The sequence below is a fragment of the Falco rusticolus genome, chromosome 5 (assembly GCF_015220075.1).
Source record: "Falco rusticolus isolate bFalRus1 chromosome 5, bFalRus1.pri, whole genome shotgun sequence".
NCBI classification, from domain to species: domain Eukaryota; kingdom Metazoa; phylum Chordata; class Aves; order Falconiformes; family Falconidae; genus Falco; species Falco rusticolus.
This window is the reverse complement of record NC_051191.1, coordinates 91,341,470-91,367,662: the sequence shown is the minus strand read 5'-3', so window position 1 is coordinate 91,367,662 and position 26,193 is coordinate 91,341,470. Positions and strand designations below refer to the sequence as shown.

Here is a 26,193-nt window from a genome sequence, read left to right as displayed (position 1 = left end):
CCCCATACCGGCTATGGTGAAGAAAACAAACTACCCCAGGCAAAACCAGCACGTTAGACTGCTTCAGTAGGCTGTTCTGCTTCCCTTTGTGAGATGTGTAGACCTTCTGGGCAGTGCGCCCACTCATCAGTCGGGTCCTTCATCTAACTAGGAGGTATTTACTGGTTTAACAATAGGATGTAATGGAAGTAGCAAACTCCGGGGTGGGGGGTGGCATGTGACAACCGCTGGGGTTAGCGTATGTGGCTTTGTTACTACAGTAGTTACCCAAGTATCAATATATGAGGCTGGGGGAGAGGGGAGACCTAAATAGTCATCATGTAACTCTAAAGTATATGCCAGCTGGGGAAGCATCTTCCTGTACAATCATATGCACCCATGCTAGGACTTTCACTTGCGGAAGTGTTTACTCCTAACAACTTTCACCAAATAACTGCCGTGGTAAAAAAAAAGACAGCAAATGTACAGATTCAGAAACTAGGTTTTGCTGGACTGGGAGAGTTTCTACTGCGATGAGACCACACAGGTACGCAAAACTACCTCTGCTTTGTTTTCCAACTTTACAGTGGCAATTAATGAAGTGAAAAGATACATTTGTACACTTTACTAAGGTTTACCATTTAGATTTTAAGCAAGTATCTCCTTTCTTCCCAGTCTTTTGTATTGACAGTGGCAACAAGTCCAGAAGGAGCTTGTCTTTCCATTGCAGTGGTCTAGTATTTTGACATCTCCCTAGCCTTGGCTTGGAGGCTAAGATGGGTGGATAAGATAAGGTGGTCCCTTAACAAAATTGGTGGTGTAAGAGTACCTGTTTCTTAGTATTGGCTCCATAGCCATGGATCTTAGTATCAGCTCTGTACTGCCTGGTAGCTCCAAGCAGGATGCGTTTGGGGGATTCTGGTTTAATACTGCGACAGGGTACACGGAGCAGATTTTTTTTGTATGTAACAGCCACATCCTTCACCTTAATTAGAGTGGAGGGAAATTTATACAAGAATTTTGAAGTACTTTAAAAACAAAGTGGGGCTTAACAATAATGTTCAGCTAACTGAAGCCTGCTGCTTCACACAGGACCTGAAAAGAGTAAGAAATGTGTTTTGAATAATTAAAGATATGTCATAAAAATTGACTGTGGGAATAGGACTGGGAAACACTGCATCTTCAGAACACAGAGGATCTCTGAATTAACCAAATATTTTAAAAGCAAGATGGTTGATAGCGCAAACAGCTGCAGTTCATTTTTATAACCCCCCTCAGTCTGGCATTGCAGCCTGCTGCAACACTGAATCCCAGTATATCCATATAAATAAAGGCATTGGAAGATCTCTGAGAGGAAAGAGAAGAAACAAGCCCGGTCAGTTCTCCTCATGGCCAGAATCCAGCTGCGTGCAGTCTTGGGCATGACTGTCATTACACAGCCTATCAGGAAAATTGAGCAGCATAAGGTGAGCAGGCAGGAGAAAGGCAGATGAAACGTAACATTTGCCAAAAGAACCCTGTGCCTCCTGAACTGGATAGGATGCTAAATTAACGCTGGCCTCTTGAAACAATGATCCTGAATATTCTAGGCCTGAAGGACCAGAAGTAACGTAATTTTGTCTCAGTTTCTCCCTAACTGCGTGTGTCACCTCACGCTGCTGTCCTAGCCCAGTACTATATATACCGTGCATGTGCGATCACTAGCAAAGGGCAGTGGGGGGGACGCAGCCAGGGGATCGCTAACCCAGATGCGTCCCGTGGGATGCGGTCACCAAAGTGTGTCTGGCAAGATGGAGAAAAAGAGAGCATGGTCACATGTTTAACTTAATTTCCTTGCTTTGTTAGTTACGTCCAATTTGTATCACAATCGTTTTACTGCAAAAGCAGTCTCTGTTTATAATATAGCTGCAACTACTAGTCGCTGGCAAATTATATGTTGAACAGAGAGTGCTGCAACAGACTATCAGTGCTTCCTAACCCACATTACCCAGCGGGAGCGCCTAGCCAGGCTGTCGAAAATTATTTGAAGCCAGGAGAGACCCGTAGCCTCCAAAAAACGAAGCCCGGTTCCTTTAGCGCGGATATGAAGGCAGCAGGTATTCACCCTGGGGCCGCCGAGGGCGGTGGGCTCCGGGCCTGCTCCCCGCGCGGTGCCTGCGGTCGGGCCGGGCCCGCCCCGCTCCCCATCCCTCTCCCCCCCGCAGTCAGCAGTGGGCCCCGCCGGGTGGCCTCCCGCGGCCGGTGCTGCTGGGGCTGGGGGGCGGGGGGGGGGAGCTGCCGGAAGAACCCTGAAGTGGCGGGCTCAGAGCGGGGGCAGCCCCACACAGCCCAAAATGGCGGCAGAAGCGGAAGCGCCTAGCAAGGCGGGCGGAAGTGGCTCGGGCAGCCGGGCAGTGTCACTTCCGGTGGGAGGTGCCGGCGTGCGGCTCCCGCCGGAAGCTCCCGTGTGTGCGGGGCCCAAGATGGCGGCGGGGATGTACCTGGAGCACTACCTGGATAGTAAGAATCGACGGGGACGGGGACGAGGGGCCGTGGCTGGGGCCGTCCTGGCGGGGACCTGCACAGACAAGGACGGAGTGCGGCTCGGGCCGGGGGCCCAGCTCTGCCCGGGTGCTGACCGGTCCCTGGGGCCGCCCGCGGCCTGCTCCGGACCGCTCGGGCGGCAGCCTTGTCCGGCTGTCCCCGGCCCGGCCGTGGCGGCCCTGCTGCCGCCCACTCCTGGCGCCGTCCTGAGAGGCCCGGCCCGCCGCGTAGAGGTCGCCTCGGGGCCTCCTGGAAACGGCGGCAGCGGCTCCGCCTGGGGTGCCGGTACGGGCTGCCCCTCTGCCGTGGGGCAGGGCTCGGCTGGGGCTCCTGGGGAGCCCGGGTCGGTGGCGCTGGCAGCGGCTGCGAGCGACCGGTGTGTCCCCGGAGGGAGGAGCCCGGTGCTGCTCCAGCCGGCAACTTGGCTGTTAGTGGCGTTCCCGGGACAGGCTGTAGGGCTGGTGAAACCCAGGCAAAGATAACTTTTGTGTCTGTAGGGAGGCAGTTTCGGCAGCTTCCTCTGATGTCGTTTTACAAATGCAGCCCCGTTTGGCTGGTTGAAGAGAGCTCTGTAAATAAATACTGGTGGAGTTGGTAACATTATCAGAGCCCTCCTGTGATACCATCCTGCCTGAAGGTGCTCGTAACTTTCAAACTCTGATCTTTGGGGCTAAGACTTTCAATGCGTCTTTTACCCTGTGTTCTTAAAATAGCCATGTAGGCTAATCAGAGGAGTTATTTTTGAAGGAACCTACCAGGTGGTTAAGATTTAGTAACTTGTTCTTTGATTAATGCTCGGTTTATGTTTTCTTTCTGATCTGGTGTCAGTACTAGAGACAGGGGAGCATGTTGATGGGGTGGTGTGTTTAAAGTGTGATAGCTCTGGTAATTCACTATACTTGGCCAAGTCAAATCTCTTGCTATCTGTCTGCATACGTTTGGAAACATTGGAGCTTGGTGCTTCGGAAATTTTGCTACACTAAGTTTCCTCCAGCACAGAGCTCTCTGGTGTTGATATGGAGACAAGGGGGTTCATTCATTGTTTCTGCAGTGCTCCTTTTGTCATTAGGAGAGGAAGCCTTGTGAATTAAAATAAGAAAGTTCAAGAACCATAATAAATTTCAGTTAAAGCTGAAAAGAAGCTGGAAGTGAACAGGCCCTTAAGGATCTGGGAGCTGCAAGGAGGGGAGGGTGCAAAAAGCCAGGAAGAAGAGCTGGAAGGGGAGGCAAGTTGTTAGAGAGGAGCAGGGATTGCTGAGCAAAGATGTATGTAATTCTGCACTTCTCATTCTGTTGTGGAAGACCACTTGACTGAGGCTCCTCAGCAAAGGTGGCCAGGAGTTGGGGAGGACAGGGGCTGGACAAGAGAAGAAAGAGGCAACTGGATAAGAAGCGAGCGCATGGGGAGGATGCAGGGTTTTCCTGCTGGGAGAGCACCTGTATTTTGAGTAAGTGCTGCAGTGCAGAGATAAAGGAGCAAAAGACTGGGGTTTGCAGATGGTAGGTGGAGATGAGAAAGGTGCAGCACTGAGTGTGGAGGGGTACGGTAGATATCAGGTTGAAGAGAAAGGAAGCTGTAGATGAGCCTGGTGGCCAGAGAGTGCTCCCACCAGAGTCAAACACTTCCGGGTCTCGTTGTCACAGTCAGCTAAAGTCAATGAACCCCCTGGAAACTCTACTGTTCCCCTCTACTACAAGCATACAGAGAAAAATTACAAGTTCTTACTTCTTCTCTCAGCTGAGATGTGTTGTCCTGCAATTGAATTAAAGATCTTCGTCCTGTTGAGGATGTATATTAACATGGTGGTGTAGGCTATTATTTTTAAGGTATCTTGCTTAAAAAAATCCAAAAAATAATGTGCACAGTCTAAAAGTACTTTAAAAAAATCCAACCTCAGATTTGTTAGGAAGAACAAAGCAAACTTTGGTGTGATGGTTTAGGCTTTTTTGCAAACTATTGGAGCTCTTAAGGCCTTTTTCAATTTTGTCTGGTGTTCTGTGTAGTATATGCAACATCACTTCCCTTTGTTAGCTAATTATAAGGCAGCTGCTGTGCTTAATTTGGAGTTTCTTTCAGAAAAGCACATTGTATGAATTGTAATACTTACAGGCAAAGAGCATCCATTTCAGTCTTGAGTAAGTTAGTTTTTGATAGGCTTTTCAGTCATGGTTTTGTGACTTTTACCTGTAGTTAATTTTCATGGTTCCAATATTCAGTCATTGCACCAATAACACCTTTTACTTGTCATGTTGACATGTCCCCTTATTAAACGTTTCTTCCCTGTGTAGATTGTAATTGATCAAATCTTAACCGTCTTTCTGGAAACTTAAAAAATATAATAATTGCCAGTGATAATATATTTTTCCATTTTCTAATTACTTATATTGTTCTTCAAGCCTGCTCTGATCTTTTGACATCCTGCTTGAACTTCTGACTCTGAAAATGCATACGGTCTTTTAGTAACTAGTCTTCATGGTACTACCTAAAGAAGTCAGGTTATTGCTCTTCTATTGGCTATGCCCTTTTCCCTCTTCACCATTGCGTTTCAGCTGGGAGCTCATATTCAGGTAACTATGTACTATGATATTGATATGATACAGTCTTCCTGTTTCTTAGAAATATGATCCAGCATCCGTTATCCATCACTTATATTGTTTGTTCCTAAATGTATTACTGTCTGTAAGACTTGATGGAAAGTATCTGTTTGCAGTCGGGCTGTCTCTTGCTGTCTCAGTGGTCTGTTCCTTCCATGCCCATTCTTCCAGTCTGCATCTCACTTCCTAATGACTAACTTTTGGTGGATCAAGAATTGCTTTTGTGTGATTTGCATGAGTGGTGCAGCCACTGCTGATAGTTCTCTATAATGCATTCTAAAGCCTTATGTAGCCGTTTAAAGTACTTTTAATATATCTTATGTTTGTTTTTCTCTTATTCTAGCTTGTTGTGCAAGATACTTTCTTGCATATGTACTACTTCTCATATTAAGACATCAAACTACATCAAGTTTTTAATGCAAGTTTTGTAATAACTACAAAAAATTGTTTTCACTAATGAAAACGTACATTCTTACCAAAAAAGGTCCAGTCAGGCAAGATTAACACTTAATCTATATTTTCACCCTTGACTAATTCTTTGAGATGGTGTCAAGTCAGCTATTCCATTTCTTTTTATGCCTGCCTGACAGCATTCAGTTTCCCCGTTGCTCCTTCCAAACCCTCTCCCCGCTCCTTTTTTTTCTCCAGTAGTCCAGTAATTTAAAAACATTCAGTTCAGTTTTAAAGTAGTTCACTGATGTTCAAAAAACTTCCTGAAAATTGATACAATTGACTTTTGGTCAACTCTTCTCAAAATGTCTAATATTTACATTTACTTATTGAAATTGAATTCTTTTAGTATTATAGTGCTGATGCAGACACAGTTTTCAGTTGAGTTTTTTTTTCCTCCCACAGAGATTCTCTTTCATATGGTTTACTGGCTGGATCTGCTCAGGGAGTGAATGAGGAATGTGTGATGAAAGAGGGCATTTGTTTGTAGGACCTCTTCATATCCTTGAAGAAAGGAAGGTGTATAATGAATTAAGTGAAGATTGTAGGAAGAAAAAAAGTGGCCTCATGTTTGAGGCAGTTGAATACCACTCTGACAAAGTGAGTGTGATGTTTTTGCTTATTTTGGGGGTCACACTTTTTACAGGTTCTCCTTGCATGGATTGTGCTTCTCTCAAAAATTAGTAGTGAGTGAAAATTTGTAGTCAGAGGAGCAGGTATGCTTATGGCTGCAACTGCAGTTTGGTTTGTACAGGTAATTCTGAGAAGTCAGGCTAGGTAGCATTCTTAGAAATTTCAAGAGGTGTGTTTGTAGTTAGCTGGCCTTCTTGCCTTTAATCTCTTTGCCTCAGTAAATCTATTGACCTTTGGTTTATTGATAAGGGAAGTGGGCTACTCCACAGCAGTTTTGTGAAAAAGCATTTTAGTGTCACAGTAATGAACACCTTGAAAAGGTGGTTACCAAGTCAGTTTTTTCAGATTGGGTTTTGGGGTGTGTATGTGTGACTGTATTGAGCAAAAAGAATAAAATAAAACTTTGAATCACCACTCAGTCACTGGGAATGAGAAACACCTCGTATGAAAATCTTGTGCAGTTAGGTAATTAAAAACTATACATTGAAAGGTATGAGCAGTCTGACAAAGCTGTGCATACAGCCTTAGTTGTTTCAGTTCATAAATTTTGAGTCCTCCACTCTGGGCATCTAAAGCTTTTTTCCAGGAGATTTTTGTGGAATAGCCAAGATACCAACAGTTCCTTTAGTAAAAGGTGTCTGGCAGCTTCTTAGGTCTGGTATTTCAGTAGCTTTCAAGTCCTTGCTGTAATTTGAAACTGAGTTTAGACCTAGGATTAGACGCGCCCTTGCCTTTGCTCTAAGCTGCTAATTACAAAGCATATCTGAGATATGTTATGCTCCTAGCAGATGTTTTTGCAGCAGAAAGATATGCACATTCCTTCTGTACCGAACATCCTGACAGAGGAACTCAGTCTCTTGTCTGATCATCATCTTTCATCTTACTGAAGTTGCCCCTTCAATGACTATATTGAGCCAAAGGATTCAGGGAAGGGGAGGAGGAGGAATGTTTCTTGTTCCATTTCTCTCCTCCCCAGTGGGTTTTTTTGGGGGGCATGGCTCTTTCCTTAGTTCTCTTCTGTGGCTGAAGTTAAGCATGAAGAGATTTCCATCTCATCAAATATTGTCGTCCTCCTGGTCCATTTTATGCCTGCTTCTCAGGGGAGAAAGCAAGATACTGAAGTGCTTTTGCTCATGCCAAGAAAGCAGTGCAGCTTTAGTAGGGGAAAGACTGTGGGTGCAAAGGAGTTAGAGATGTAGAAAGGAATGAAGGAAGAAAAGAGCGTTTTGTGATGAGAGGATTGAATGTGCATGAAGACTCATTAGAGGAGCTTGTGCTTGTTCAAACTTGAGTTACTGTGCTTGGCTCAGTATTTGCTCTCATACTGGGTTAGAAATACTGTAGTGGAGGCTTTGAGGGGGAGAAAGGAAGGGCGACTAATACAGTTTTTCCTGAAGATGAGATGCAGAGACTGAGTTTTCTTTGTTTCGGGATTTTCAAGAGGATTGCAGGGCTGGTTTGTAATAGACATTGTTGAAGTACACCTATTTAGAAAACAGTCCCAAATAGTTTTCTACAAGTCTCTGTCTATAGGTGAGTGTGCCATGAGGGTAGGGATTGTCTTTATAGTAGAGGGAACTGCTGTGCAACCACATGTAGTTATTTTCTACCATCAGTGCTTCCCTGTTTACCCACCTAGCGGGTGTCAGAATAAAGTAAGTAGTACACGTAGTGAAAACACACAAATTTATCTTTTTATAGCAACAGAACCAAGGCGTATACCTCTCCTCAACTGTCTGGTGCCTGAATTTGTTATTAAATGACCTCTTTGCTCACATACCTGTGCTCTGCTGCTGAGGACATGTCTGCCCAGTTGCTCAGGTCGCTGAGGTGAACAACAGGGTCGTGTCTGTGAGAGTGCTGTCTGAAGCAGTCAAACAGCACCTTCCCCGCTGGTTCCAGCTGTACTGTCCACTACCTATGTTCCTGCCTGGACTAATGAGGCTGTTGCTTTATTTGCCTTGCTGAATGGGGAGCACACTTTGTTCAGGTTGGGAAGTATGTGCCAGACTGGAAGGAAGTTCAGATTTCCATATGATTGAATTGGTCTGTTACCGAATAAATGTCAGCATAAAATGTTGGTAAGGAATGGTAACAAAACCATAAAAAGTGTTTCCATCTTCCCCTACCCCAAACCTCTGAGATACTAGATTCTGCCAGCGTTTGGGCTAAATTAGACCTAAACGCTTGAGAGAATCATCAGCAGACAGCTAGTAACCTCGGTGAGCTTGAGAGGTAGAAAGATGTCGCTGGCCTGTCTAGTTGGATGGCTGCTTGATATTAATTCCGTTGTCTTGGAGGCCACCAGTCAGGACCTGTTCCAGGAGCAGACACTAGGACATATCTGCCTCATTGAAGAGGATGATGGAGACAGCAGACTTAGATGAGGAGTCCTCAGCTGGTAAGTTAACATGTTACTGTGTAGTCATTTTCTTTTGGGTTTTTCCCCTTTTTTATACCGATTAGGGAGGCATCAAGTTTCCTTTGCTCCTTCTGTTTGCATATGTCAGTAGGCACATAGAGTTGCACCCATTTGGGGCTCATCAGTACTGGAAACCTTACGTCAGCATAAGCAGAGAGCAACAGGAGCAGCATACACCCTCTTGAAAGTCATCTTCTTTCTCCTACAACTGACATGGGAATGTCCTTTCATTCCTTAATAACACTGGCTAACCTGGTGAAATAGGGTTGTTCTTTTGCAATAGCTACATCTGGATTTTCCTCTGTATAGCTTCATCAAATGAGGCTATGATGTGTATTGTCATCTTGGTACTCTTAGAGGGCATGGGTGTGATGTCAGAACTTGCTCTAGGCTAGCCCTTGATTCCTTCCCAGTCCTGACGGCGTTCTGAATTCCCCAGCAGTTCTTTTATCTGTCACTTTACCTGCAATCATGACTCTTATCCCATCCCCAGTGTAGCATGCAGCCATACCCTCCTGTTCTTGCCTCTAAAGTTTCGCACATCATACTTCAGATATGCAAATTGCTCAATAAATCGTTTCTATATTCAGCACTATTTTAGTGTAGTTAAAGATGCCTTTCACCTTACTGAGACTTTGGATTAGTTGCATCTGTGATGCAGCACACACAATCTGTGGAAAATTACAAAAGATCTCATGCAGGGGAGAGAATTTGGTGATTCATAGGCATCATTTGTTTCTGTGTGAAAGCTACTGGCACAGCCCACACTAGGCTAATACATCATCTATTATTGTTAATGACCAGTTCATTTAGAGTTGATTTTGTTGTTGACTGGTATTTTTTCTCGGAGCTGATACAAGATGGCTTTACCAGACAAAGCATACTGCATTTTCTCTGCATGTCTTCACTTACTCAACAGCAAATCTGATGTGGCCATTTTGGCAAACGGCCCTGTGATCTCTTTGGTGGTGGTCCCTGCCTTTGGAGGTCTGTGACAGGCTGGAAATGCCTGGAGTGGTGCAAGTCTCATTTGACATGTCAGTCTTCCACTCCCTCCTCCAAGCTTCTGAAATCAAGATTGATCTTTAACACAGCAATAAAGATCCCTTTTCTGAGACTTAACAACATTGCCTGCTATCTGCTGGCTGTGGGTGCTGTAGCATTGAACTCGTGTAATAAGACAAGGAGAGCCCTCCCTGGGAAGAGGGTCCCACTCTCTGGGGAGTACTACATTTCTGTGGCTGTTGCATTGACTGTTGTTGCTGAGTGATACCATTTCTTTGCATGGTGCCTGAAGCAGATGTGCCTGGGTGGACTAGTGTGCAGTGCCCTGGGGTGTGTGACATGGCCACAGAATTCCCGGGTGCCTGTGGCTACATCGGTCCACCATGCATCAGAGTACTCCATTTATAAAAATGTAGGTAGTATTATCCCTTATGGAGGTGGTGTCAGGATAATGTTGCAGCTCAGGATGCGCGTGTTGCAGTAGGGCTGAGCCATATATGAATAGCGAGAAGGGTATATATTGTGCTCATTCACCAACTTCAGTAAACTGTGTAGGAAGATAATAATTAGCTGAGAGCACAGGACAGTAGAAGCAGCGGTTTGAAAGGGTTACACCCTCAAAAAAGGAGGGATGGAGCGATATAAAAGACATCCTTCCCCCTAAGGAGGAAGCAAGGAAGCTCCTGAAGATTGCAGTAAGGCGCTTGTCCTGCAGTATACGGCACATGCTACAAAATTATGAGAATTGCAGAGTACTTGTAGGAGAAGTCCTGGGTGCTTCCCCAACAAGGTCCCAGCCAGTTTCCTGTCTCAGAGGGCAAAGAATTCCCCCTCTCATTGTGGTAGCCCCTGGCACAAGCAGGACTTTCTAAATTAACCTTCAGCAATGTGCTGTTTAAAGTGTTTGCTGAAATCTGTACTGTTCAATAAAGCAACTGTGGTTATGTTTCCAAATGCATTTTCACATGTTTTAATAAATTTAAACATGCATCTGAACATGGTGAGTGACCAGATGGCTTGGGAGAGTCCCGGTGTGTTTACGTAGCGCTCGGTGCAAGGGGTCTCTTTAGGAACTGGGACAGTACCAACAGGCAGCACCGAACAGCCCCGTTGAGCACAGCTGGCAGGTGTGCGGTGGAGGGCTGAAGTGGAGTGCAGGTTCCCAGGTCGCGTAGGCTTGCTCTCTGTGTGTCCGAGTTAAGCAGCTGAAGTTTAAATACCAGATGCCTACACTTGCCACCCTGCATGTGTTTCTAAAAATAAATAAATAATAATTGGAGGGGAAGGAGCGTGGTGATGGACTCTGACTTTTGGGGAATGAGAGCACGTTGTTGTGGTAGTCTGCAGAAGAATGAACAGGGGAAGGAATGACAAGGAAAGAGGAGAAAAAAAGATGAAGGAAGGAACGGGGTAGTGAAGGGATAAGAACTGAGGAAAGATGAAAGTAGATAGAGGGATTTTAGCTTGTGAGAAGACATGAAAATAAGGGAAGGAAAGGAAGAGGTGGGAAAATCCTTCATGGGAGACTTGCACCGATGATTTTCAGGGTAATCCTGCTGTGCTAGGAATGAGTGGGGCACAGTGGGGCTGTCTGTGGCTCTGTGCAGGTGGACACAGTTGCATTCATGCGGGCCCACACTTTGGGCCAAGCTGCTGGCCTTGCTAGCACCTTCCTCACTGTACACCTTCACTGTCCTCTTCCTCTCTTGCTGCTGTGCCATTTGTGTTGCAAGAAGCCCTTTATTTTTCTATCGGATTGTTGCCTATCTGGGACAGAGTGATGGCCCTTCACTGTGCTCTTCTCTAGTGATCAAGGATGCCTCTAGGGTGTTTTTCTTTACTATGATCCATTTAAGAATCTGAGAATTATTTGGGTATTTTACAATAGGTAGTATTTAGTCATGAAAAGCTTAGGTGCATCTAAAAATAAGAAAGCACAAATGAATTGTAAAGGAAAAAGGAGAAATTCAGGAGGAAATGAAATTGCATAAATAACATGAATGTTTTTAGAAAGACTGAGAGAAAGCATGTTGCATTGGTAGGAATGAAGAAATGGAAACTTAAATCTTAGATTTTTATTGTATTTTTTAATGGGGCTGTTAGGGTGGTGATGTCGGATAGCCGGCACAGCACAGGCCAAGCAATTTCAGCAAGTGTTCTGACCACTGTGATAAATTCTGTGACGCAGAGCATCATTTTGTTTAAGGTTATGCAAGAACTTTTGAATTAAGCTGCAGATAGCAGAAAACTTACCCATAGTTTGATTGAACTGTATACCATGCAAATATTTTCTTGCTCAGTTAAAACTTGCTTAGCTGCAGCTTTATTTTGTTACGCTTTCTGTTCTTGTGAGACTTTCTCTGGATCATAATTTGTAATGGTATGCTCAGCTTCTTCCCACTTTGAAGTGAATAGATAAAGCATCTTTGTAACAATTCTGAAAATAAAGTCACTGTACTGTCACTTGTTTCATTTTCTCCCAGTTTATTGACAAAGCAGTTGCAGAACAGTGGCCCAATAATAGATTTGCAGAGTGAAGCATTGTCCTGAGGTTTTAGGAAATCATTTTGCTGGTTTGAGCAGGGAAGGAATTCAAATGACAGGGGTTTGTCTTGTCAGTCCCCATGGAAACCTGCCCAGCTAATGAGCCTCTGGAAGATCATTGCTGGCACCTGCTTGACTGGTAAATGGTGTCTGTGCTGGGCGTCTGCTAGGCCAGAGCTGGGCTGGATGAGGCCTCTCCCTGTGCTGCCGGGAGCCCTGCGCGCCGAGGCGGCGGTGCAGGGGCGCAGGGCTGGCTGGGAAGGGCCTGGAGGTCACTGGAGGATAGATGGCACGGGCTGGAAAGGTCACACCAGGCCCACAAACGCAAAGGGCAGATGGGCTTTCCAGATGAGGCTGTGTGCTGGCATTAGTGGTGGTGGCAGATTTTTACAGTAACGGCTGTGAAAAGCTAAAGCACAGTCCCTTTCAGGTTCTGTAGCAGAAGCAAACTCCTGCCAGAGTTCCTCCTGCTGCGAGAACATCGCTGTGAAATGTGGCCAAAACCTTGAGGGGGTTGTTCTGCCCCACGAACAGCATCCTACCGGGTTTTGTGCTAGCTCAGGTGCTCGCTCTGTCTGTCTTTCTAGCTCTGCTGAGGGAAAACTGACTGTACCCAGTGGAATTTGTGCTTCTACCAACTTTCCTTTTTAAAAGAGAAAAAGAAATTACTTTAATCTTTTTTTTGAAAAACATACAAAGTTAAAGAGTTTAGAAGTTGTAATCTTCCAGGATTAAGAGACTCTGTGTAAGTTTGACACACTGTGTGCAGTGCAAGAACAGACACTGTTTTCCTCTAGAGGATACCTGTCTTGTCTTCTGCAGAGGATGCTTTAGGGAGGAATGAAAAGTAGTGTGCTGCAGTATAACCCGTGTTTGATTTGCTGTATAAATTGAAAGGTTTGGAGTTGACGAGGCTGGGGATCGCAGGAAAGAAGGCGGCATAGTCTTGAGATTTCCAAGCTGGATTTCATCCCTGCCCTAAGCTCCCTTTGTAAGCAATGATAATTTTCAGCATTCTGTTCCTGCTGCCTTCTGAGATGCTTTGCTGAGCCATAGGGATGTAATCTGGTAGTCAGCTCCCGAACCTTGTGTGAAGTCTGTCACGCTGAACAAACACAGAGGTAATCAAATTTAGGAATGTGCAGGCAGCCTTAATTTTGCCACTTCCTAATTTTTTGAGAAATTGATTTTGCACTGTTAACTGTCCTTAGATGCAGGGGGTGATGTGTATGTGCTGTGTGATTATGTATCTGGGCACTTACGGACACATACCGCCTGAACATTTCTGAGATACTTAAATTGGAAATGGCAACAGAAATCTATTGAAACAACAGCTTGATTACTTACAAGGAATCTGTATGTAACTTACTATAGTCTGTTTGTGAGAAGAAAGAAAAAAAAAAAAGTTAAAAGAGCAGCTTCTGAGCACAGCGAGGCCCACAGTTGTTTTACCTCTTACAGGAACTAATTTCATGGCCCGTGTGTAGTACTTGTTAAAACCTGCCTGTTGCATACAGAGCTTCCCTGCCAGCTGATTGCTTTTCAGGGAGATGTCTCTGCTGTCGAAACATGTGGCAGTGAAAATAGAGACTGCTGCTGGGACTGATGTATTAGACAGTTTTGATGATGGATAGACACACCTTCATTTACACTGCCTGTGTATTGGAGAGTGGGTTCAGGAAGCAGACATGCTTATGTTGTGTTTCTGAAGAGCTTTTCACCCCGCCTTTGGGGTTTTTTAACCTGCAAGAGAGGGTTTTTTGATTTTATTAGATACAAAGGTGACAATAATCAAGCTTGGACTTCAGGTTAATGCAGTGACACTAGATCTCAGTTTGATTAGACAGGCGTGGAAAAATGAGAATTGTTTTTTATCAGCTTTGTCAGTTGAGCATCTGGTGATGCCTGGGGAGCGAGTAGCATAGTGCATTGAAAATTAATTGACTACCTACTTCACATTGCTCATTCAGAGCCCTGCAAACATTTATTATTCATGATGCGTAGCATCCTTTCAGGTGTTGGACAGACCACCCTGTCATTACAGTGCAGAAGGCAGAACAAGGCACACGTGTTGGGGGTTAAGGCTGCTGTTCACTGCTCCCCGTCCTGTCTCAGATTTGCTCTTTGGCTCTGCACAGTGTCTCCTGTCCCTATATGTAAAATAGATGCACTAAAACGGACTCGCTTTTCAGTGAATTAGCATTTGATCAATTTTTACTTCCTTCTATAGAAATAACTAAATGGCATTATTTACCAGCTGTTGTACTATTTTTTTTCATTACTGAATGGAGTTCTTGGGTGGATACGTTGTATTGTAATGAGTGACTTCATTACAAATTCTGGTTTTCTGCTTTCTTAATGTAGGTCTTTCTGCCAAGCAGCAGTTCTGTTAACTAATACGTATTATAGAACTATGCTCCTCGATTAAATATATCACATTTTTATAGCCTGTCTCATTTGATGTTGACAACAAGTGGAGCACACTAATGTGCACCAGGAAAGGGCATTGGGAATCAACAGAGTGGTGTGCGTGGTGTTATCAGTTTAGCTTTGTTCGTGCCTTGGCACGGGGGACAGGAGCCTGACTTCTCCATGTATCCTCCTTTCCCTGCAGGTATTGAGAACCTGCCGTTTGAACTGCAGAGAAACTTCCAGCTCATGCGAGATCTGGATCAGAGGACGGAAGGTGAGGATTAGCGATGGTTTTGTTCACTTTCCTTTGCCTTTATCCCAGGGATCGCAGGGCAGGGGAGGAAGCCACCAGCTGCTCTGACCCTTCAGTCTCTCTCAGCGCAGGGCACTGTAGTGTGTGCGTTGTGTATGTGTATTTACGTGTTGAACGGTAAACTTGTTTCAGACCTCAAGTCAGAGATCGATAAGTTGGCCACGGAGTATATCAGCAATGCACGGACTTTGTCTTCAGAGGAAAAACTGGGGCTTCTCAAGCAAATCCAGGAGGCCTATGGGAAATGCAAGGAGTTTGGGGACGACAAGGTTCAGCTGGCTATGCAGACCTACGAGATGGTATGAAGGGAAGTGTCTGGTGCTTATTGTATATGAAAGGATGTACTGAAGGCCCTGATCTCTCTTTTAGGCCCTACCTACTCTTGCTTCTCAGCAATTAGCGCAAGCCCTGTGCCCTCTCCTCTTTGCCCTCTTGGGCTCTGTTCTGTGGTAATTCCTGGTCGCTGTCGTCTTTGCAGGTTGATAAGCACATCCGGCGGCTGGACACAGACCTCGCTCGCTTTGAAGCAGACCTGAAGGAGAAGCAGATAGAGTCGAGTGACTATGACAGTTCCTCCAGCAAGGGCAAGAAGAGTGAGTACGACCACTGGGCTGCAGATTGATACAGGAGGCAGCCAAGTGACTATGGAAGTGGTGGGGATGAAGGCAGGCACTGGAGTGGTACAGATCAAAGACTGTTACGCTGGAATCTGAAGGACAGGTAAAAAGATGGTGACCTGGGCTCTTCTTGTGTGAGCATATTCAAGGCTGCTAGATAAAATTAAGATGGGGTGCATGGCCCAAAGCCAATATGCACTCCAAAGCAAGAGTGTATTTTAGTGCTGGAGAGGTTGTTACTGTCAGGTGCCTATTTTGATGGGGTGGCAGATGCAACACCTTTTTCTCTTCTTACCAGAGGGCCGAGCCCAAAAAGAGAAGAAAGCTGCCCGTGCTCGCTCTAAAGGGAAGAACTCTGATGAGGAAGCGCCAAAAACTGCCCAAAAGAAACTGAAGCTTGTCCGCACGTAAGTGTTTAAGAGGATTGCAGGAATGAGAAGCAGCACTACAAGTCAGAGCAAGGGAGGCCTAGCCAGACTCCCCCGGCAAAGGATCTGATCCCCACTCCCAGACTAGGTGGTGTCCCCTGTCCCTTCTTGGGAAACAGGAGGAAGGAGACCTTTAAATTCTTTCAGGGAAGCGTGGCACGAAGGGGAAAGCAGGTCACTTTGGTGGAGTTGGATGTATGTGCTTAAAAAAGAGAAGTGGCAAACAAGGGCATTGCCTTGAGAGACATGAAGGGACTCGAAGACAGTTATTTTGCTGATTTTCTTTTATTCCTATCTGCAGTAGCACAGAGTATGGGATGCCTTCCGTCACCTTTGGAAATGTGCACCCTTCGGATGTATTGGATATGCCCGTGGACCCCAATGAGCCTACTTACTGCCTCTGCCACCAGGTCTCCTATGGGGAGATGATTGGCTGCGACAACCCAGATGTAAGAGCCCGCACTTGATGGAACTGGGGTGGAAGGTTGTGGAGAGAGTCTTGCACAGAAAGTCTTGTCCTGCTTGGGTGGGGCCTGATACAGCAAGCAGGGACAAGAAGAGGGCTTCCCTCAGGCGGTTTGGAAGGGCAGAGGGGTGGCTTGCCATGACCTGTCAAGTGCCTCTTCAGGGTTTTCCTTAAAATGTCAAGCTTCTTGCCCCCACACTTAGCAAGGGAGAAAAGCAAGTTCTCCTTGCTAACAAGGTATAGGTTGGGTGTGAGTTGTCATTCCCTGGTTGCTGCTAGGGATTTAGGAGTTTGTGATCAAAGACTGGGAAACTGGTACCCCAGAAGCAATGATTTCAAAAGAAAACTGCTCATTAACGGACTGTTCTCTGTCCCCACAGTGTTCCATTGAATGGTTTCATTTTGCCTGTGTGGGTCTGACGACAAAACCGAGAGGAAAATGGTGAGTGAACAAGCAACCTGGAGGGGCCCACTGACCTTTGGAAAGGGGAGGTCCTGGGTGGCAGAAGGGAGAGTACTGTACATACATGCTTAAAGACGTCTTAAAAAGGAAAATTTTAATTAAGGCTTTGTCAGGGACCTTGGAAAAGGTCCTTTGGGACTCTGTGTTGGGGGTTCATGTCATGCCCTAAACACCGGCTTTTTACTTCCCTGTCTACCAGGTTCTGCCCTCGCTGTTCCCAGGAGAGGAAGAAGAAGTAAAGTCCCGTGAGCCCTCAGTACTGCTGCAGGAGCATTCTTCCCCCTGCCAGGGCCTCGTCGCAGCTCCCCCAGCCCCTGGGGCCTTGGCTGGGGGGAGCCTTGCCCTGTTTGTGGTTTGGGCCATCCCTGGAATGGTGTGTACCCTCACAGCGGTTCCTGTGTGTTCTGTATCCCTGGTTGCTTCCGAATCCCTAAGGGAGGCCCTCTCTGTGTGCTGTTCCAAACAGGTCTCTGAACCTCAAAGGGAATGAATGAGGGCACCGGGGTGGCCACCAGGTTCCCAGGGATTCAGGTAGCCCCTGATTTGCCTTGGCTTTCCTTCAGCCTCCTCAGAGTTCATTGCCTACTCTCTGCTTAGAGAGCAAGGCTATGGGATGGGGGAAGGAAAGGAGGTAAGTCTTCAGCATTTTAGGTCTTCGATTTTCCTGGATCTTTTTCAGGAGAAGAGGGAGTAACCCGGCCAGTTCTTAATCTAGTGGGCTGGTAGAGAGACTGAAAACCTAATGTACTCCCTGTCTTTTAACCATTCCACTGCTGGTGCTGAGCAGCCTGTTTTGTTGGGGAGAGGAGGAGGGAGTATTTAGAGCTAGCTTTGTCTCTCTTATTCCTGGGGTAAACCTGCCGGTCGGGGAAGTACGCTGTGTGAAGGAGGAAGAATTTCTGACCACATGGGGAGAAATGGCTGGATCTAGCCTGTCCTCTGGCTCCAAAATTCTGCCTGCCTTTTGTGCGATGGTGCTTCTCCATTATGTTGATGATGGGAAGTTTGGGGGATTCAGATCCCACTTGTATAATATGGAAGTAAATAAAGTTCATTGAAACAGATACTCTGTTTGCCTTGCTGTCACCTCCAAAATAAACTGCGGCACCTGGTTTCTTTAGTCAGCTCTGCTTTCATGTTAAATGATGAATGTAGTACAACTTTTTGTTGTAACAGTCCTGAACAGTGTTAATAAGTGACATTCCACCCAAGTCAGGCTTGAAAATGTACTTAATGCCCTTGCAAAAGGGTGCTAAGCTTTCTAGTAGCTGGGAAAAATATCTGCCCCTTCCATCATGCCCTCACAAGAGGGTGGACATTTATTCATGAGATTTTTGCATCATTTACTACATGAGTTGTTGTCTTTTAAATGAGAGGTGGGAGCTCCAGAAGGCCAGCCCTCACTGGCTGTTGGGCAGCACAGCTGAGAAAATCAGCCCTCAGGGCAAACCAGAGGTGTCCAAGAATGTGGACAGGTTTTGCAGATACCCTGATAACCTGCTCCCCGGTCACCTTCACCTTGGATCACCTTGTTGTCAGAAACTCCAGCTGCTGTTACTAAGGTAATGTTAGGCTCCGAAACAGTTGCTGAAGATGTGTCTCTCTCGGCCGTGTCTGCAGGTAACTGAGAGGAGATGATCCATGCTGAAGCTGCCCTTTATCAATTCCATTGGCATGGCCTGGAGATGGATGAGCTTGAGTCTCTTCTTCCTGCTTGTTCTCTGCTGTTCAGGAGGGTTTAAGCTTTTCACCTGGAACATGAAGTGTTTTCCTCGCGTAGATAACTCGCACGAGGATCACTGGAGCAGTTTTGTTCTTGTGGTTGTGCAGCCAAAGTTCTTCCAGGGGTCTGTCACTGGGTTAGTTCAGAGGACCGTGCAGATGAAGGGTGGTGCTACTCTCACCTTGTAATTGTACGGGGACCCTGTCAAAGCCACCGGCTCAGAAGCTGGCACTGAGTCCGCTGTTGGGGTGAGTTAGCATTGAGTCAGTCTTGGCTTTTGCTTGGAGAACGGGTGCTCAGGTTCTTGTCCTGCTCAGGAAAGAAGCGAGGTAAGTTCTTACCCAGACTGGCTCAGACTGTTTGTGGTACCACTGCCACAGTCTGGATCTCAGTCCCCGGATTGTCTTTGACCATTTCCCAGGGCTTCCCTCCTTAAACAGAGAGGAATTGAATTCTGCATGTTGGTTGTGTGTCTGGTACAGTTTTTGTGGCAGGAGACGTGGTGCCATCATCCGGCGGGTGAGAAGGCTGTGGCAGGAGAACGAACTCTTCAGCTGGGGTTTGTCTGGGTACCAGCTGGGTGCTCAGCTAAGAGGACAAATGGAGGATCTGGTCTGAACTTGAAAATGGGAAAAGTGCAAGGGTGACAAAGGATGTGAAGGCTCCTCTGAGTGGTTTGGTTTTCGTGGGGTAAGTTGGGGTAGGTTGGTTTTGGTGGGCTAGGGCGCTGGATTGTAGCGGCCACTGTCTACTACAATAGCAAGCTGTCTAGGGCTAGAGAGGTGTTTGAAGCAGTGGCCGCCCTGTAACCAAGCCACTGCTGGTGGAGGATAATAAGTAGCTTCTAAATGGATGTGGTGGAATGTGAACGCAGCATGAGCAGGCTGGGCTGCATCACGCACCAAAGCAGGGGACAAGGTGGCCTGTTCCGTGCTGCCGACTGCGCAGAGGGGCTCTGGTTTGGGAAACGAGGCTTGGGGCTTTGGCAGTCAGCGCAGGACACTGGGGAAGGGAGGCAGACCAGAATACTCCAGATTTCAGGCTCAGGCTTGGCCACAGGGTTACTGTTGTGCTTCTTGGCACGCTGAGAATGGGAATGTTCTGACAATTTCGTGCAAAACATGTGAGAAACACTTCGGCCGGGCTCTGGTTCGGTGGCAGGAGGCGGCGTGGAGTGCAAGGTGGGCAGCTCTGCTCACCCACCCGCTGTCCTGCCACTGCGTCCTGCTGCTGCCCAACGAGGGGCTGCTTCAGCCGGCGGCGTGGAGCATTCGGGGGATGTTGCTGCAGCTGAGGGAATGCTCTGACTTACGGGGAGAGGGGACTTGCACAAAAATATGGCAACAACCGAGAATTTTTAAATGGCCAAGTATAAATGCAAATGAAAAGACATTAAAAGCTAACCTTGGAAGAGAGGGAGTAAGGGCAGTAACTGTGCAATATTTAATCACCAAAGGAGGAAAATAAAAGAGTCAGTAGAAGCTAGAAATTACAAAGCACAAAAATGAAGCCAGTGGGAACAAAGCCTGTAAGCGACAAAGCTAGAAACATAAGCAGCTTTTTTTAGAATGCCTTTTGTTTTTGATATAATTGAACATGGCACATGTCCATTACCAACTGCAGATAGCAGAATTGTTTGTAATGAGGGGAGGGGGAAGTGTTCTGTAAATATTTATTCTTTGTTGGTGCTGGTGTCATATGGGGATGATGTACTTCCTAGGCAAACAGTAAGGAGGATTTAAAATAGCATCTACTGGGACAAGGGCTTTTTTTGACCGGCAGTCTTCAGTAAACGGTGTTTGTCATCCTGTGAAAGCCACCTGAAGGCGCCTCCATGGTCTGCGCTCTGCCGGGCTCTGGACTGCCAGGGAAAGCCTGGTCCTTAACAATGTCGGGAAGGCTGCTCTGGCAGTCCAGATGTGAAATACTGAAACAGCAGAGAAGTAAATTGCTTCTCCCTAGAACAAGCAAGAAATCCAGGTCAACAAAATAAAATCAGTTTGGCTGGAAGTAGCAGAAAAAGGTCAGTCAAAAATTTGTTGATTTTTTCTTTTTTTTATTATTTTTTTAAATAGATCACCGTTAATAGTTACCTGTATCACTGCAGCGGTAATGGAAGCTGAAGTTTACTTCTAGAATTGAAGCGCTTAAAGAAGGGATACACTAAGTTAAAGTAATCATGAACTCCTTTAAAGAACTGGCTAGCTTGCAGATTTCCTGGAACAGCTGTCAGTGCAACATAAACACTTTCTAAAATGGAGCTGGAGAAATTGCCCTTTTGGAGTCATTGGAAATAACCTAGCTGATGAGTACAGTCAAGCCTGAGTTTCAGGAAGCTGGTGCCGTACAGCACGACAACAGGGAAGACTTCTGTCAGCCTTGTTAAGCCCATTTCTTAATAATAATTGATCATGCACGCAGACAACTGGTTTATCTTGTCCAGCTGTGATTGCCCCATCCGTGGGCATTGCTCCTGGGTAGCTGGGTGAGCGTGGCCGATGAGGCTGTTCAGCAAAGTGTTCGCATTCCCAGCGAGCTCTCGTCCCTGGGCTCTGCCACCACCGTGTCTGCTGCGTGATGGACACAAACCATCCCAGCCATGACTGTCACCTTCCACCAGCGGGACCACCTTCTTCAGCTGCTACAGACATAGCAAGCGATTAAACTAGCCCCCGTAGCTGGGCAACATTCAGCTTTTCATTAAGTGCTCTTAAGGTATCATTTACCTAATTACACACTCAGAGCCATGTGGCAGGCAGCCTCTTACTCTCTGTTAAACAGGTTGTATAAGGCTCCCATGCTTAAGCAGACTGAGGCTCAGCTGTAGAGTGTTTTGGTGATACTCAGATTATCGGGGATCAATTCTTACGAGACGATTACTGGATATAAATATATATATCTTAGAAGTGGAAACGCTGATTGGAAGGTACCGTACCGCTGGTGGTCATCTGGTTCAACTTCCCCTTCGAAGTAGGGCTGCTGTCGGTCCTAAATCAGGGCAGATACATGCTGGGTAGCAAGATGCTTTGTAGCAGAGCAAGCCAGGATAAGAAGCAGCAGTTGTGTGGCTCCAGGTGAAAGGTCACGTTGCTGAGGATTTTAAGGCTTGGTTCACATGCTGGCCAAATCAGTCCTGAGATCTCCACTTGGCAGCAGAGGAGAAAAGCATTCCCAAGAGATAGTTTGCTTATACTGGCTGAAAATAAGACCAGGTCCTCCCCGGATGTTTCTCATTGCAGATATGTGTTGCTGAGAAGTGGTGGTTACAGGTGACAGCAGGATTGTTCCCCTCTGACGTCCACAGAGAAATGGGTGATGCTTCCTCCAAGCCCCAGAAAGGAGGGATACGAAGCCTGCCTCGTCATTCGCTTGGCTAAGCAAAGCTTTAGCTAAAGCGGAGCAGGGTGTTGAGGTGACTGAGCCCGGGCCACGATGCAACCCCAGTGAGCGCTCCCGTGTGGACTGGCAGCAGCAAGGCAAAGGTTTCCTGTCTCCTGGAGCAGGGCGAGGCACGCTGGTCACGTACCAAGCACTTGTCATAGAACGTTTAACGCAGCGGGATTATCCCAACTTCCGAATGAGCTTCGCCCGAGGGGCGAAGCAGACCCGGCTGGTTTGGCTGTGCCTGACCCCGTCGCCCTCCGTACAACCGGCCACGGCGCTGCTTGGTCGCGGCCATGTGAGCCGGGAGAGCGAACCACGGAGACATTGGCAAGCCGAGCGGCAACATCTGAGGAGTGTGCGGTGCCTGACTGCTCTAAAGCAGTGGCAGTAGGCAAGGAAAACGGCAGCATTAAAAGAGTTAAAGACTAATAGAATGAAACAAAATGTCCTCTCTCTTTCCAAAGACTACTGAAGAAAGTTTCTCCAACTCCTTTGCCTAGTAATTACCGTATCAGAAGCATAGCTGCTTTTTTATCAAATAAAATGCATTTCATTTATAAAAATAGTCAAACATCTTGATTAATTTATGCTAATTTATGTTTATTCTTCTGAATACATAAAAGAAATTTAAGTGTTAGTTTTAAAAAGACATTTTTGCCCAAGTCTTAAGGACAGGTAAACCTGTGACAAACGCTAAGCTCCTAAAGCCTAGTGCAAAAAAAATGTTCAGCAGGTTGCCCACTTTGGTCTGGTTTTGCAGATGTACAACTTAATTTCAGTGGTTTAGGTTGCTCCACTGAAGGAATAATTCATTCAAAGCTGAAAACCAGGCTGGGAGGAGAAAGGGCTGGAATTATTTTTTATACGTTGACAACAAGCAAGAAAAAAAAGTGTGAGACCATGAGATTTCCTTGTTCTGAAAGCCCGAGGGATCCAGTCATTGGAAGAAGCCATGTAGGAACCACAGAAAGATCTCCGTGGGAAAAGATGTCTCCAGGGCTCTGTAGCCCAAGCGCCTGCTCATACCACAGGTAACTTTGTGGTTGGATCAGGTTGTTCTTGCACTAAAAAAACCTGCCTGAAAAGGCTAGAGCAGTTCATTCAAGCATGCTTTTATTGAATCTACTCCATTTTAGGTTGTATTATTAATGCAAGAAACCATTTTTAAATGCTGGTTTTGCAATCAATTAAATATTCCATTTTCTAAATGACAAGTAAAAAATGCTTCATTCACTATTTCCTAACAAAATAAAATGTAAATTAAGTATCTGAATTAATGCATGTTATAACTGTACAGTGCTTGTATAAATGTGAATAGATTAACATATCCACCAAGTTAAAATGAGTGCCAATTTTTATGTAAAGTCTATATTTATCAGCATATTCACATAGCTCTCAGCCAGTGACAGTAAACCTACCAAAATAAAGTACAAATGTGGAATGAAGATTATTTAACCTGTGATTAAAGTCAGCAATTCATATCATTTTGGTTTAAACCAGAACACTCTAATGCTTTTGTCTGTGGAGATGGAGACCCCAGTCCTGCTCTGAGGGGGCTGGTACCCACGTCCCTCCCCACAGGGCCATAGCTGCCAGGATGAAGGTGCTCAGCATTGGGCTCTTGAAGTAGTTTCTGCTGCACAGAAGACCTAGAGCTGGACTGGAAGAGGACCTTCACCTGGCTGCTGTGCAATGGCTCTGGTGGCCTTGGCTGGGCCGTCCACTCCTCCATTGGTGCCAGATGGCAGCTGGCCTTAGAAGCCCAGGCACACTCCTGAGATGCAGCTCCACAGCCTCCAGATGCAGCACTGGAGGACATCTAAATCCGTGTCCTGTAGGCGCTGGGGCAGGGACTGCTGTCTCAGCCAGCGGCTTTGTTGTCCCACAGCGCAGGCCAACACTATTCCCATCTTCCACCCCCCCTTGAGGTTCCCCCGCCGGGATGTTTGGTTTGTGGGCAGACGGCTGAACTCTGGCTCTGCAGCTGGTTTTGCTCGTGGCTTTATAGTCACTGGTAGGGCCTGTGCCGAGGGGTGCGGGGGGGTGGGAGATCAGCACGCTGCAGACACCGGCATCGATTTAGCAGGGAGGGTCCCCTGTACCGTCCAACTCCTTATGTGGACAGAGCAAACGTGCTCTTGCTTGAAGCTGCTGCAGCCTCGAGTGAGACCCAGCAATGTCACCAACAGAGCCACAGCCCCCATGGAGCAAGGGCGCCTGTGCAAGCCCGAGGTCCCGGGAGCTGCCAAACAATTGCTGAGGAGGGGGGATGCCCTGGGAACTGGGAGCTGGCAAGAAGGTGAGCCTGGTGGGCAAGGAGAGGGAGGGGACCCCGAGGAGAGCCGGAGCCATTGCTGTTGAATGTTGTCACCTGTGGAGGGGAAGGGATAACATGCTGCTGAGGGACCACGATGGGCTTCGGACCTCCTTCTCTGCCTGCTCTCTTGGGTATATGTTTTAATAGATGAAGGTATCACAGTTTTCCCTTTCCTTTGATGCTCTGTAACAAACACGTAACCTGGTGTGTCTCAGGGGCTCTGCTGGCCCCTTCCTCAGCCCATCAGAACAACTACACGCGTAGAATTGCTCATGGCCTCCTCCATAAGCAAAGAGCCTGGTGTTTATTTCCTGGCAACATATCGATATACATATTGCAGTTAACAGCACTGTTATGGCTGTACTAATACTCTGATTTTTTCACTCCAGCTAACATGAAAGAACAGATTTAGGTATTTTTACCAGAATTTCCTTTCTGAAATCACTCCCCCCCCTCCCCCAACAGGTGTTTTTGGAAGCATTTTTCTATCATCTCTGCTTACATTTCAAATTATTTAAGACACATGCTTTCTAGGGATGCTGCCTGACAAGGCACTGAGTCTGGAATTCACACCTAATCTTTGTAGCCTACATCTTTATGAGTTTTTGAGCTGATCAGGCACTCTTTCCCTGCCAACACCCTCAATTTAACTCACAGAGCTGACACAGCCTAACATAGCCATATAGCCATCGTTACTTCTTTGGTTAAGCGCTCTGTGTGCCTGAGCATGCTTTTTTCTTGGCAAGTTAGGCCAGCGTGCGTGTTGAGGAGCCATGCTACGCACCCCCACTGGTCACAGCCCTCAGCTGTCCTGGCCTAAGGAACAGTGCACAATATACCACGTACCTGCACGAGGTAGCGAGGGAAAAAAGGGATGGGCAATTGTTTCAGCACCTTGTGTCCAGGATGGTGGTATTTTTGGGTGCTCACCTTGATTGTCTGATGTTTTCTATCATCGGATGAAGGAAGGAGCAATATAACCCTTGTAGCAGAGGAAGAAGAGTCTGTGAGCCACAGTCCTGTGGTTTTCAAGAGGTTTTCAGACATTACTGGTGTTTGTGGTGGAACATGCAGAGCAGAAAATGCTGCGAAATAGCCAAAGTATTTAAGACAAGAAGACTAACTTGGAAGAGGAGCTTGTCTGCGGAAGGATGGTCCCTCACAAACCAGACAGGCTCTTCCAAAGCTCAGAATCAGCACAGCAATCTGATAGCAACATGGAAAATCCAACTCCAGTGAGCTGTTACCCTGCTGCTACCATCCCAGCGTGGCATCAGGCACTCCATAGGCCTGAGGGTTGCAGCTGCATCATCAGGTCACAGAGCTCAGGCCAGCACACTAACACCATCTGCAGAAAACTCCATTTTGTGGTGGCTCTGAAAACGAGGTTGCAAATTTGCTTCAGTGCAAAAATTATACAGCCTGTAATGCATCATCAGGGGTAGAGCCTTAAAGGTGCCAAGTTAGCCCTCAGAAACCAGAAAACACCGGAATCAGCCTCACCCCTGTACCATGCAGTACTGACCAGTATAATTGCTTGATGCAGCAGTAGGGAGTAGACCTCCCCACAGCTTGCAGCACTGATGCGTCCTGTCCAAACTGCTCTTCCTCCTGCCCTCACCCCTCCCCCAAGGATGACTTCTTTTTTGCAGAACCTTAAAACACAAGTGCCCAGCTGGCACAAACCTATCCGAACAGCACAGCGGTGCCTCCTGCACAAGCAGTCTCCCCACCTTGTGGGTGCACGTTGCAGACTAGCTAGCTTCTCAACACACTTGTGGACTGTAGGCGTTCCCTGAAGGATTTTGACAACCTGAACCCAATCCAGGGTATGCCACAGTGCATGACAAGTGCTAAGTAGCCAACCTGCCCTCACATCACTAACCTCCCCCTTTCCAAATATACAGTAGCTCCCACAG

At 46.6% G+C, this 26,193-nt stretch overlaps 1 protein-coding gene across 6 annotated transcripts; it reads left to right on the top strand.

Annotated features, from left to right (window-relative positions):
• Nucleotides 1-2,374: 2,374 nt before the first annotated feature.
• Nucleotides 2,375-17,914, top strand: ING4 (inhibitor of growth family member 4). Of its 6 annotated transcripts, none has more exons than XR_005104405.1 (11): nt 2,404-2,478; nt 4,900-6,147; nt 8,481-8,581; nt 14,766-14,837; nt 15,009-15,175; nt 15,355-15,469; nt 15,792-15,900; nt 16,223-16,370; nt 16,768-16,829; nt 17,050-17,223; nt 17,317-17,914. XR_005104405.1 is itself a non-coding variant. In XM_037388732.1 (11 exons), exons 4-11 carry the CDS (start codon nt 8,542-8,544, stop codon nt 17,087-17,089), a joined length of 753 nt encoding a protein of 250 aa, XP_037244629.1. In that variant the 5' UTR covers nt 2,404-2,478; nt 4,900-5,070; nt 5,953-6,147; nt 8,481-8,541; the 3' UTR covers nt 17,090-17,914. The 6 variants fall into 6 exon arrangements, 5 of the variants coding, with proteins under 5 accessions (XP_037244631.1, XP_037244630.1, XP_037244629.1 ...); XM_037388732.1 differs by having other exon boundaries at nt 4,900-5,070; nt 5,953-6,147; nt 17,050-17,914; XM_037388731.1 differs by having other exon boundaries at nt 17,050-17,914.
• Nucleotides 17,915-26,193: the final 8,279 nt, after the last annotated feature.